General features: G+C 34.2%; 1 protein-coding gene across 12 annotated transcripts in view; it reads right to left on the bottom strand.

The window, feature by feature from the left end:
- NEK1 (NIMA related kinase 1) overlaps positions 1–14,230 on the bottom strand; it is a 209,473-nt gene that overhangs the window by 183,127 nt on the left and 12,116 nt on the right. For all 12 annotated transcript variants that reach the window (XM_023228849.3, XM_023228827.2, XM_023228872.2 and 9 more), the window contains 3 exons: positions 9,180–9,344; positions 8,682–8,778; positions 5,685–5,782 (listed from right to left, as the gene is read on the bottom strand). In XM_023228849.3, coding sequence (XP_023084617.1) covers positions 5,685–5,782; positions 8,682–8,778; positions 9,180–9,296 — 312 coding nt within the window. In that variant the 5' untranslated portion in view covers positions 9,297–9,344. The remainder of the gene's footprint in view (positions 1–5,684; positions 5,783–8,681; positions 8,779–9,179; positions 9,345–14,230) is intronic.

Raw genomic sequence — 14,230 nt, 5'->3', positions numbered from 1 at the left:
TATACTCATGTAAGGCATTTTAAGTATAGAGATCAAAAACAGTTCTCTAAGGAGTCTGTACAGTGGTAAGGAATATACCCACAAATACCTATAATAATTGCGTAAGTTTTTTTAACAGAGATAGATACAATAAGACAGCAATTAATTCATCAAGGGAGAGGTAAGGAAAAAGAAAGTGAAAATTATGTTGAGTATTACTGATAAAATGGAGTTTACCAGTAGAAATGGAACACACCTTAGAAATTACTCGTCTCATTTCACAGATAAGTGTTCTTCTATTACCATATTTCCCGTACTTGTACTTCTTAATTTGACAAAAAATTTATTCAGTACCAAAAATGTACCAGATATGTGCAGGAACTAGCAAAAAAAAGTTAATGAAAGAGCTCAGAGACCAGGGGTTAGCAAATGTATTCTGTAAATAGCCAGACAGTAAATATTTTAGGCTTTGCAGGCCAGATGGTTTCTGTCTCAACTCAACTCTTCCACTATAGCACAAAAGCAACCACAGATTATACGTAAACAATTAAGTTTAGCTGTGTTCTAATAAAACTTTAATTACAAACAGAGATGGGGGCCAAATTTGGTTCACAGGCCATTGTTTATTGATCCATATCAAAGACTATAGAGGGAGATGGGTAAGTAAACCAGTAATTAAAGGGAGGTAATACGCTGAGTTGAAGAAGCATAGAGAAGGAGAGCCAATGCAGCCTAGAGGTGATAAAACAAAGCTGGACAGAGGAGGTGATTCCTGAGCTCAGTTTTTGATGGAATATACAAGCAAAGCAGAGAAGGAAGGCACAGTTTGTAAAATATAAACATTACATTTTCATTCCCTTTGTCTACTCTAGCTCAGGCTCTTGCTACATTAGGGTTTGACTACATGGGGTAGGACTTGGAGGAGAGGGAAGCCCTTTAGAATTGTAACCCTGCTTCTAATCTGCGCTTTTTATTTCACTGTACACATTAGTTCCATATTAATATTTACAAAATACTGTTTCGAAAATGGGATTCTCTTGTTCAGAAGACTTTTAAATTCAAATGTTATGTCGTATTATACCAAGCACCATACAGTAATTACAACTGTCTGAATTACAGTTGTATGTTATTTTGCATTAGTGCAGACTGCCTTATAGCACCAAGCACTACTACGATCCATCTTCTCTGCTCCAAAACTGAGATTTCTATGTGTAATAAAATGTATTAGAATTTTCCCAAAGTATGCTCAGTTTTGATGGGTTGATTCATTAATTTTTTAAAGGCATGAGAAGCTTTTATTGCCAAACATTATATTGATGGAAAAACTTGAACTTGGCTTCTATATTAGAATAGTAAACTGATCTTGGAGCTCCTAATCAGAAGAAGGAAACCTTATCATTTACTGTCTGTGTAATTTGCTCAAAGAGTAGATACTTCGTGTCTACCAGAATAATTTTCTCTGCTTTATACGAATTTTAGCATTTGATTATGTTTTTTGAACAAAGGTTCCTCACTGTGAAGATCCTTATAATTTTATTTCCTTCATCTATATTTCACAATATTTTGTCACTTTGATTAAGTAACCGAAGAATGTTACCTGTTTGTTAGAAAAAAAAAATTTCAGATACTTCTCACTATAACTATTAGCTCAACACTGCTACAAGACATGCCTGGGAAGACTTGCCAAATCTAAAAAGATGCTCAGCCTTTCCTAGGTTAAGCCTGTATAGGTAAAATACTACTAATATTTCACAAAATGCATGCTTTATGAGAAGGCCCTGGAAATTTGTCAATAACTTCGCTCTCCATTTTTATCCTCAAGAAAAACATTCATCAAGCCCTTATCAAATCCACGTACTCTACCCCAAAAGAGCATGTTATTCTATTATTGGTTACTATAACAAACTAACCCCAGTCTTTCAGTCTCATTATCAGTAAGACTTTGCTGCTTGATGCTTGCCAGAAAGCTCCTGAAAAGGACTACACTAGGAATGCTGAACTACTGGCACTTCAGAAAATAGACTCTTGGGTACAAGTTTCTGACCTAACATTGCTTAAATGATCAAGGAGCTTATCAATGAACTGAGTCAGAATTTCTTTAAGACTTTTTTAGTCCTTAAGCTGACAAACATCATGAACGCTAACTGCTTGACCCCAGATCAAGAATAAGAATTACTAGGAAAGAAAAATGAATTAAATAAAATTTAATTGTGATTATTTGTTTGGAATATGATTGGTATAATGTTCAAAATTTAAATGAATAAATAAGGAAGCCCTTTTTTTCCTTAAGCTATGTCTAATTCTCAATTTAGATTATGCTTTTATAAACTTAAAATGATATTTGATCTTAATATTCTACTCAGAAATCAGAGGCAAATAGTTTTACGTATTTTTACTTTTCAGGACAGTATTGTAATTTTCATGGGTTCAATAAGAATCTATACTCCTTTTGGTCAGAATGTAATTGGACAAATCAACTGTGCAACCAAGGCCTACCTGGAGGACCTGATTTGAGATGATTTTCACGTAATCAGTTATGACAAACCTACTACTAAGAAATATATGTGGAACCAGGCTGGGCACAGTGGCTCATGCTTGTAATCCCAACACTTTGGGAGGCCGAGGCAGGCAGATCATGAGGTCAGGATATAGAGACCATCCTGGCTAACATGGTGAAACCCCGTCTCTACTAAAAAAACAAAAAAATTAGCCGGGCGTGGTGGTGGGGGCCTGTAGTCCCAGCTACTCGGGAGGCTGAGGCAGGAAAATGGCATGAACCTGGGAGGCGAAGCTTGCAGTGAGCCGAGATTGTGCCACTGCACTCCAGCCTGGGCAACAGAGCAAGACTTGTCTCAAAAAAAAAAAAAAAAAAAAAAAAAGAAACATGTGTGGAACCAATACTTACATAGTGCTGCCAGGAATCTGTCCTGTTATCTGACTTACAGGATCCCTGAGTCATAAGTGGTAAAGTCACTTCCTAACCACCAGGGACCTTGAAATATTTAGAGACTCTCAAAAAGAAAAAAATTCACCCCAATTTATACGTACTACAGGTGAAATTTGGTAGAAAATGTATTGGGCTCAGTTTCCTGACATTAGGATAGAAGAACAAATAGAGTTTTAAAAAATCCAATCCAAGATTCCTTATGAAAACTTATAGACAGAAATCAATTCTGTAACCTTAGTAGTTGTTTGATAATATAAGGCTCTAGGTTTTCAGAGTAAACATGAGTTAATTAACATTCTTGCTGCACCTAAATATTTCGACCAATTCTAATGAGGCCAGACTTTATTTTGATCAAGAATATATTCTGAAAATTATTTATGGTCACATGTGGGGAGACTATAAAAAAAACTCATCCAAAACTTCAAATAAGGCAAACATACTGGTACATCTTTAAAATATCTACATAGAGACTGTCTAACGGAATGTACTTAGTTCATCTTATTATTTTCTATTAATGAAGTCACAGACTTGGGTTGCTTCTTAACCTGACTAGATTTTTGTCCAGTAAAGATGCAAACAAGGAAGTACCACTGAGAGAGTGGCTTGAGTAGTTGGAGAATCATCTGTTTCACAGATCTTCTGTTCCCCACTTACATTCTAGAAATGGATAAAATAATCTCATATTGATGCTAAGCTGCAGTCTAATAGGGCTCTAAGCTTTCCGGTTTCAAAGCCCAGAAAGTAGTTTAAATGACCTCTTCTTATTTTCAATAGGCTAAAATAAATAGTATCCTTATTTGTGCTAACAAAACTTGCTAGTCAGAGGGGGAGAAAAAATGCTATTAACTTAAAAGAATGGCTTGCCAAATGTTTGTCATTTATGATGAATAACTTCACTGATGGATGAACTACACAGAACTCCATAATAATTTCCAGGAAGAAAAGATACACACATACACACACACCCACCCCATTATGTACTAAGAGTACTTATCAAAGAGTAGAATCAAATCTATAGAATATCAACGTGCTTTATAAGGGAATATCATTTAATAGCAAACATTTTAAAGTTCGATAGGGATAAATGAATGAAAATAAGGACAATGAAACATATCTGACAATGTTCTAATAAAAATAGCACTGTATATACTAACATACATTACGATTTGACCTTCACCACATGTATAGTAGGTATCTCCCTATTAACAAATGAGAAAATAATCTCAGAATTTGTTAACAGAACAATTACCAACTTGATAAGTAGAGCAAGGACTCAAACCCACGTCTGTGCCTGGCCAGAAACGGCACAGTGGCTCATGCCTATCATCTCAGCACTTTGAGAGGTGAAGGTAGGAAGATTGCTTGAAGCCAGGAGTTTGAGGACAGTCTGGGCAATACAGCAAGACCTCATCTCTACAAAATAAATAAATAAATAAATAATAATAATAATAAAATAAATTTTAAAAAAATTAGACAGGCACAGTGCCACATTCCTGTAGCACCAGCTACTCGGGAGGGTGAGGTGGGAGAATTGCTTGTGCTCAGGAGCACAAGGCAGCAATGAGCTGTGATGGTGCCACTGTACTCCAGCTCAGGTGACAGAGTGACAGCCTATCTTAAAAATAATAATATCCCATTACTGAATGTGTGTGTCTTAATGTATATATGTACATGTGTTAAGTATGGAAAAGAAAGTCTGGAAGAATACACCAAACTAAAAGCAGTGGTAATCTCAGGAACGAAAGGGTGGAGAAAGAAGACTTTCCACTTCTGTATACGTCAATACTTTTAGAATTTAAGTGTGTGAAAAGAAAATGTTATAAACTTTACAGTGAGAGGCAGGTTCAAACACTATGTGATTTGGGGCAAGTCACTTAACTTCTCTTGGATTCCTTATAAATTGAAAAAACTTATCCAAATTAGAAGAGATAACAAATACAACACTGCTAGCACAGTGCTCCCCCTACTCCCCTATGTAAAAGCAGGCAATTAAAATTAAGAACTGGTGATAATGAGAAATGTGATAGGAATGTAGAGAAGGAAAAGATCACAGATTAAAGTAGTTATAGAAAATTTAAAGAAGCTGGGACTTGAACTGAGCTTAAAAAAAAGGTAGAGTATTAATAACAGGAAGTTTGGGGAAAAAGCTTACCAAAATAAATGAAATAATAAGAACAAATACACAGGGAGGAGAATGAGATGTACAAACATGTGGCCCAGTGCCTGACACAAAGTATATGCTTAATAAATATCTGTTAAAGTAAATGAAAAGAGGTACAGGTTAGGAAATACAAAAAAATAAGGCTGCTTAGGTAGAAAAGGGCCATATTTTAGAGATTCCGGAAATCAAAAGAGAGATTAGATTTAATGCAGTTGCCAATGCAAGGCTTCTAGAGCTGGAGTTACCTGGCAAAGCCATATTTTAGGAATATATGGTCCGCAGCAGTAAGCCAGACTGACAGGACATAGACTAATTAGTCAGTTATAATGAATAATTAAGGCATATACATAGACACACGTCATATATAACATACATCACAGAGATAACAATACATCATTACAGACTAAATAAGATGGGCAACTGAACAAAGGTGGCAGCTAATTAGAGGGAAAGATGATTACAATATTGATATGATACCAAACTGCCCTAGTAGTTATGATTAGCATTTATAGTTAAAAACGAATACACACATAAATAAAACAAATTTTGAACTACTTCTCAATAGAGTAAGAGTTAATTTCCTACACGCAAACTTACCTGATCCTCTTGAAACAAAACGCCTTTCTGAGCATTTATTCGCTTAAACAGATCTCCTCCCTCACAGTAATCCATCACTATGTAGAGAGAACCATTTTCTACAAAATACAAACATTACAGTCCACTTTTAAAAACATATATCAAAAGCATGGCTAAATTAGAGGTACTTAAAGGCTTATTAAAAAGATCTGCTAAACAAAGAACAGGACCATACTCAAAAGAACTAGGGCACAAAGTCAAGGCATACTGGTCACAAAGATTATATAATGACTTGGGTTAACAGAAAACTCCATCATTAATGATTTCTATTAAAAATACACCATTTTATTGAATAGTGCTATTCACATTGACCTAAACATCTCTGAATATATATATAAAAAAAAGCAGATATACTTGATTTCATTCAATAAATACAATTTCTTAAATGTCACATATAAAATCATGTTTTTCCACCAATATATCATATCAGAGATGGTTTATCTTTGTTTTCCAACTGGCCACTAATTATCTGCTTTGTTTTATCCACTTTAATCACTTATTTATTAAACAAATACAATAATAAATGTGATAAACTCTAAGGATTCAACAGTGTATAGGACATAATAGGACACAGTTTCCACCCTCTTGGAGCTTTCTTTAATTTTATGCACTTTTTAAATCATTGTACATGATTTGTGAACAAACATGAAGATGGGCACTGCCCCATCCACCTTTATGTCTCAGTCCACAGGGAAAGGGACTTCTATGTTTCTTCCTATGGGTTTAGAAAGGACTAGAAGAACAGTTTTTTTAATTTAGGCTTTTTTTTTTTTTTTTTTTTCCAGAAAAAGGGTCTCACTATTTTGCCCATGCTGACCTTGAACTCCTGGGCTCAAGTGAACCTCTCACCTCAGCCTCCCCAACAGCTGGGACTACAAGCCCATGCTACTGTGTCCAGCTTAGAAGAACACTTTAATCATCCTTTCCATCCCTTACTTCTCAAGTAAGAAAGAGTGGCCAATATCACTTTTAACATTTTCTGAATCACTACATAGCACTGAGACTATCACAACTCAAAGAACAGTTTTCCTAGTTCTCACTTCTTTTACTGTCTGTGCTATGGCCTTATTTCCAGTAGTAATTTTTTTTTTTTTCTTTTGAGACAGGGTCCAGGCTAGAGTGCAATGGCACAATCATGGCTAACTGTAGCCTCGACCTCCTAGGCTCAAACAATCCTCCCACCTTAGCCTCTAGAGTAGCTGGAACCACAGGCATGTACCACCACACCTGGCTAATTTTTAAAATTTTTGTTCAGATGGGGTCTCCCTATGTTTCCCAGGCTGGTCTCAAATTCCTGGGCTCAAGAGATCCTTCCACCTCAGCCTCCCAAAATTGTTGAAATTATAGTTGTGAGCCACTGCACCCACCCTTCAGAAGTGTTTATTTCTCATACTCTGTGGTGGCATTTTTGTCACTTGTGGTGCACATATTTTCTTTCGATCTACTGTTTGTAATGTGCCACTGGGATAAGAATCTATATGATAAAGCTAATTAAGAATCTGAATGACTTTCTATGGTTGACCTGGCAAGATCATCCAAATATACATGTGAGAAATTACAATGTGAAAAAAACTCCTGAAAACTGTATAATTCACTATTTATAAAACATGTATATAGATGTTATAATGTATGTAGCATAAGAAAAAGCAAAAAATTACATATAGTATGCTATCATTTATGTTTGTTATGAGCATGTATTCTTCTAAAACTAAGAGAAATAATAAAGCCTTATTTTTAAAATACGCCACCCCTTTTGAGTCATACAGATGTTTCTATGTGAAGCAGTCAATACAAATTCAAAATATCTGCTGGAATATTTGCTCAAAACCTTTTAACTTGAAACATTAAAATTTTGTTAACAACAATGAAAAAAAGAAACTAAAAGATAGATGCCAGGAGAAAGATAAGCGAAAATTCAAGGTCCTGAAAAGGAAGAGTTGGTTAATATTGTACTTTTTCACGTGAAATATAAATTTTCATTTCACTGCTAGCATAAAAAATACAGTACCTCATGACATAATGTATCATTGAATCACACTTTTATAAAAGTAGAACATACTTTTACAGTAGACATTGAGTTCATCTGGGAACACAGTAACTTTAGCTCTAATTCAGACTCTGAAACTGGTATATAATATGTCCCCAAGTCATTTCAATTATCTTCTACTTTCAACCTAGATTATCTGTTTTTTAGTTTATAGAAATTTATAATAATGAGAATATTTGGGTAAGACTTCAATAAACCACTTTGACCTGCCTTTAGAGAAGCTTTGACTTATCTTTATAATAATGAGAATATTTGGGTAGGACTTCAATAAACCACTTTGACCTGCCTTTAGAGAAGCTTTGACTTATCTTAATACCTGCATTATTAAATATAATGCATATAGCTCCAAAACAGTATTATAGCTATAATATTTTAAGAATTTGAGAAAACTTTCAATACACCTCACTATTACAATAGTGAGGTATAGAGGAGCATACTGAGTGAGGATACTTTGTAAAGATCAGAACATTTTCTCAGTGGCAGTGGTGGCAGCACTTACAGGAAGTTCAGTTCTAAAATATGTAAATTACTGTTCTTGCTCTGTCCAAATTCTTGCACTTACTGCATTGCTTCTTTTAAAGAAATCACTAATAACAGCTAGTATTAAATTATACAGGCATAGTTGGGAGGTTGAGGCACAAGAATCACTTGAACCTGGAGGCAGAGGTTGGAGTAAGCTGAGATCATGCCCCTAAACTCCAGCCTGGGCCACTGAGTGAGACTCTGTCTCAATTAAAAAATAAAATAAAATAAATTATGCAGGCACGATATCAGTATTGTCATTGAATCAAGCTGATATTCACATGCGTATGTTTTTAAGCGAAAATGATATCTTTTTCCTAAGAATGTATTCACAAAAAGATTTATTAACGTCTTAGGATTTTTTAACTCTCTTGCATAATTTATCTGACCTTCAAATGATTCTTTATACTGGACAATATTTGGATGCTTCATGTTTGCCAATACTGCAACTTCTCTCCTTGATTCTTCTCTTTCTTTACTGGACATCTTAAGTGGGAGGAAAAAAGAAAATAGTAAATGAAACCATTAATAAACAACCTAACAGTCCATCAATAGGCGAGTGGTTAAAACATAACAGTATTAATACAGTTCAATCAACAAAATACAGCAAGAAGTTAAAAAGAATGAGTTGAACCTGAAAGTAGAAACATTTTAAGATGTCCAAACTAGATTAGGTTACAGAACAGCAAGTACATTTTTCTAAACACATAAACATAAGCACATATCATAGAAATAATCTGAAAGAATATATATAGGCTATTCTGATAAATCTTTTGCTTTCGGTTATCAATTACCTTTTTTTTTTTTTTAAAAAAAGAAAATCCCTAGCAATGAGCTCTAACGTAACCAAACTATCACTCATGAAACCAAACTAAAAATATACTTACTCTTGAGATGTTAATTTCCTTGATAACATACTGTCTGCCATCTTCTGTAGATTTAACAAGAATGGCTTTTCCAAATGAACCTTCTCCAATCTTCTGTAGTCTAACATATTTCTCCATGATTCTTTTTCTAAGGCATCTTTACAGATATGCTAGACATTTAAAAAACTAACAAAAAAGATAAAGCATTTATAACATGAGAGATAAAACATTATAACAATTTTAATGTTTAATTCAAAATCTAATTCTTTAGTGATTTGCTAACATTTAAAAAAAGGATATTTTAATATATTTACTAAAAGTTACACTTTATATACTGTACTAGTATAACCTAATTACATCTAAAAAGAGAAAAGAAAAAACAAACGGTGATATTTCAACTTTATAAGAAGGCTTTGGAAAGCCAAATACTGCATATACTTAATGTATAGAGAGAAAGGCAAACTTACATGAATTAATTAGTAGCATTATTTTCTCCAAAAAGAATGAAAGCCTAATAATAACACTATTTCTTGAAGTTGTTTAACTAATCCCCTTTTATTCAACATTCGTTTAAAATGTTTGCTATTATAGAACAATTTCAGATAGTTTTTGTACACATATTTTATTGTGTTTATTGTAAGGATTTCCTTAGGATAAATTCTGAATTCAAAGAATATGCCCATGTTAAAGTACAGCTTTCAAACATATTAAGTGTCTTAACAGAAATGTCTACTAATATACATTCAGCCAGTAATGCCTGCTACTAGGTACCCTTATTAACACTGGTTATTAGTATTTCTTGTATTCAGGGAGATGTTTACTGTAACGTCATTTATAATTACAAAACACTCATTATTATTTATTAACATCTTTGAGCAGCAACAATGGGTAGTAGTTAAAAAACACTAAAACTTTTAGAGTCAGAGAGCTTAGGTTTTAATCTTAGCTTTATCACTTATTTGTTATGTAAACTTATGTAAGTTACTTATCTTTATGTGCTCAGTTTGGTCATACGTAAAATGTGAATAACCATAGTACATATTTACAGAACTGGTAGAATTAGTTAATTTAAGAATGTACTGAAAACAGCACTTGGCACATATGAGCACTGTGTCACTATTTGTTATTGTTGTTACTCCTTACATCTTATGGGGAGAACTGTGTTTCATTTTTAATTTCTTTTGATTACCAGTAAATTTGAAAAACTCTTCCACATTTATTGAACATTTTTTTCTTTTTCTTTTCTTTCTTTCTTTTCTTTCTTTTTTTTTTTTTTAAAGACAGAGTCTTACTCTGTCACCCAGGCTAGAGTGCAGTGGCGTCATCTCGGCTCACTGCAACCTCTGCCTTCCAGGTTCCAGCGATTCTAGGATTACAGGTGTGTGCCACCACATCCAGCTAATTTTTGTATTTTTAGTAGAGACGGGGTTTCGCCATGTTGGCCAGGCTGGTCTTGAACTCCTGACCTGATCTGCCCACCTCGGCTTCCCAAAGTGATGGGATTAGAGGTGTGAGCCACAATGCCCGGCCACATTTATTGAACATTTCTATTTTCTTCTCTTTTGAACTATTTATCCATGTTCTTTAATCATTTTATATTGGGTTAGTCTTTAATTTGTAAAAACTCCTTATGTGATGAAGTTCTTATCTGTCATAAATGATTTTCCCTTATATCCTATTTGCCTTTAGTTAAAGATATTATTTTGATATAAACAAATGTATTAATCTTTTCTTTATATTTCTACTTTCAGTATCATACTTAGGCCCTTACCATACTAAAATAATCGATTAAGGTCATTAGTATCTTTAGGAATAGTAATTTCAAGAGAGTGGTAGTTTCAGGAGAAGCCAGAATACAATAAGCTAGGTAGTGGAAGCTGAAAAAAGTGTGAGAAAGAGTCATTTGTGTGTGGTACAATAATGTGTACCACCTACTGGCAATATCACCCTTATTACAGACATACATGAATTTACTATGTTAATCTGAAACTAATAGACATTTAATTCACCTAGCTTGCTCTTTTTTATTTCCATTCATAGCAGGCTTCCAATGTGTGATTCCTTTCTAGGAGAAAATAAGCTTGTCGTGAAACTCTTTTTAAATTTCTGTGGCAGTTTACCATATTTCTCATTGTAAATTTAAAAATCCCATGTTCTCATCTCATCCATCAATGTTAAATTTGCTTTTATTTTGCCTCTAAAAAATGATCCAATCTCCTTAAATGACAAACATCATATTCTGTGCCTGCAAGACCAGACCACAGGCCAGAACTTAGCCTGTGGTAGCACTGATGACTGCCTCATGAAATTTTGTCAGAAGGAGCCTTTCTCTACCTTAGAAAACAAGAATGCCTTTAGCAATTTTAAGAGAAACAAGAAAAAAACCACTATTATAGCATTTTGGCATCAGTGAGTTAAAGAATAGTTGTTCCAAATATATTTTCAAGTCCGAGTTGTGTTAACTGGCACAATATAATGGCTCTCTGGGCACCAGCCACAATTTAATGATTTCTCCAGAACATGAATGTTTAATATATTACATTACTATGCTACTTAGAAAAAAAACCAAGATAAACTCATCTTAGTAATCTAAATTTCATAAATTAAATTAAATAATAGCCATATAATGAGATCATTTCACAACCACCATTATTCTGTGACTTTTTGCCAAGAGAAGGAAAACAAAATTAGTCAATTTGGCCATTCCTTAAAATTTAGTTGCCAATTCCTTTCTAGGGACCGCACTAATAAGATGGAAGCTCCAAAAGTCCCTAGTGTTGCATTCTACTGCCAACAACATTACTGAACATTGTGGTTCTAACTCTATAAAGAAGACCTACTGACCCTGTTAGTGAAGAAAGATGACTCTAATTGCCATCAAATATGTCAAATGCAGACACTTTTCTGAACAACAAAAGACTTGTGGTAGATGACTTTCAGGAAAACAGACAAACTCTCCTTTCTTTGTAATGTCAGTGTACATTAAAGGAAGTAAAAGGGAAAGCATGAAAAAATAGATTACTTTCAGCATCTTACAATATTTAACTGAGCTACTTCCTAGTTGTGAGACTTCTCAACTGAATTATAATTCCATAAAATTTTTCATACCAAATGAAATAGAAGACAGTAACACATTGTACTATAGCCTTCCGCAAAATCCTAACTTATAACTGAAGGAACATATGAATCCTGTTGACTTCAGTATTGTAACAAACTCATATTAATGTTTGCCTCTTCTACCACTCAGTTTCCAACATCAAATTAAAACCACAATACCAACTTTACCCACTCTATAATGTTCTTAAGGTCTCTAATAATTACATCAATTCAATCTCTGTAATACATACCTGATCTTGAAGATAAGCAACAAGGAAAAAATCAGAGATTTTTTCTGACATTTGAGCTTTCCAAAGAGTTATGTCATACAATAAAGCAATGAATTCAGAATCAAGAGACAAGACTAGGTACATAATCAAAAACTAACCATCTGCCTTTTTGTGGACTTCAGTTTCTTTATCTAGAAACACGAAAGATTTAAACGTAGGCCATTTTATAGACCTTGCCAACTGGACTAGTCTATGACTCAAGGAGAAGAAAATTAAAAAGTCAGAAAATAGGAAATGTCAACACTGTTTAGAATTGTACTCCTCGCCACAAACAGTAAGAGTGATGGGGAAAGCCATTCCATCAAAAAATTAAAAGAAGTCTTACTAATTTCTTTAGCCTAATTCTTTAAAAAGTAAAAATAAATAAACTGCAATCTACAGTTAAGCATACTAGATTGACCATACATATCTACCTCTACTACTTCTCTGAACCTAATGAACATGACTTTAAAGGAATTACCAAAAAGGCAGAACAGAAGAGAAGGCAACAGCAATACAGTTCTGGAAACTGGCAAACACAAAAGAACACGTAGCAACTGACTTAGGAGGCTAGAGAAAAGCTGCACCTTAAGCCAGCAGTGGGAAATAATTCAGAAACAAGTCAATTCCTACCACAAACCAGCTCAATAACTGGAAGTACTGAGGCGTCTAAGAGTGAGGATAATATTAGGACTCAAACAGGATTAGTTAAGAGCTTGTGTAAAAAGTGTCAGACACTTAGTTGGCCTCCTCTACCTCTCCCAGTCAGATAAGTACTCCTCTCCCATCTTGAAAGAAGACCACAGATCTCTAGATTGGGTATACCAGGCACAACTAAGAATGCAAATACTATCTATGATCTAGGAGATTAAGTGAAAGTCTACATAATAAACAGTGAGACTCTCTTTCAACCAAGATGGTGTCCTTAGTATCAGATCACCCCACCTTCAAAAACAATTTAAAACCTGAATAAAATATATAAAGAAACAGCAATGCATTGAGGGGCTATAATCACTGAAAGGTGGGAACATACTAGTGGGTTCTACATTCATCTCATCCTTTTTCCTGAAGAGAGTCTCCAAACTGTGCTACAGTACAATGGAGCTCAAGTATAAAGCAGCAGTCTTGCTGAGGAGAGAAAGCAGTCAGAGTTCAGGGCTACCAAAATTCTGGAGAAGACGAAAAAGAATAGGAGTCCAAAAATCTACAGTAAGTTCTGCTCCTGTTTTTCTGTTCTTAAGCTGTGCATACATGGAGGAGGACTTAAACAGTCTCATCCTAACAAAGCCTAAAAGCAACCATGGATAAAATCAAAGTTATTCATTAATACTTCATCAGACTGCCAAAACAAAACTAACAATTTTTACAAGATACATGTTTCAGAGCCTCTAAGACTTTTCATTCACAATGTCTAGTATCTCATCAAAAAATAATGATGCACATTTATTAAAAAAAAACACATAGACTCGCAAATGACTTAAATATGAAATTATCAATAGAGGACTTGAAAGTAACCATGATTAATATGTCTAAGAAAATAAGATAAAAAGATGGATAAAACAGATTTTTTTAAAAAGATGGAGAATTTCAACAAAGAATCAAAATTTATTTAATTTTTTATTTTTTATTTTTTTGAGAAGGAGTCTCGCACTGTTGCCCAGGCTGGAGTGCAGTGGTGTGTTCTCTTCTCACTGCAAGCTCCGCCTC

Source organism: Piliocolobus tephrosceles, chromosome 3 (genome assembly GCF_002776525.5).
Source record: "Piliocolobus tephrosceles isolate RC106 chromosome 3, ASM277652v3, whole genome shotgun sequence".
NCBI lineage: Eukaryota > Metazoa > Chordata > Mammalia > Primates > Cercopithecidae > Piliocolobus > Piliocolobus tephrosceles.
The sequence above is the reverse complement of the archived record's forward strand: the minus strand, read 5'-3'. Positions and strand labels throughout refer to the sequence as shown.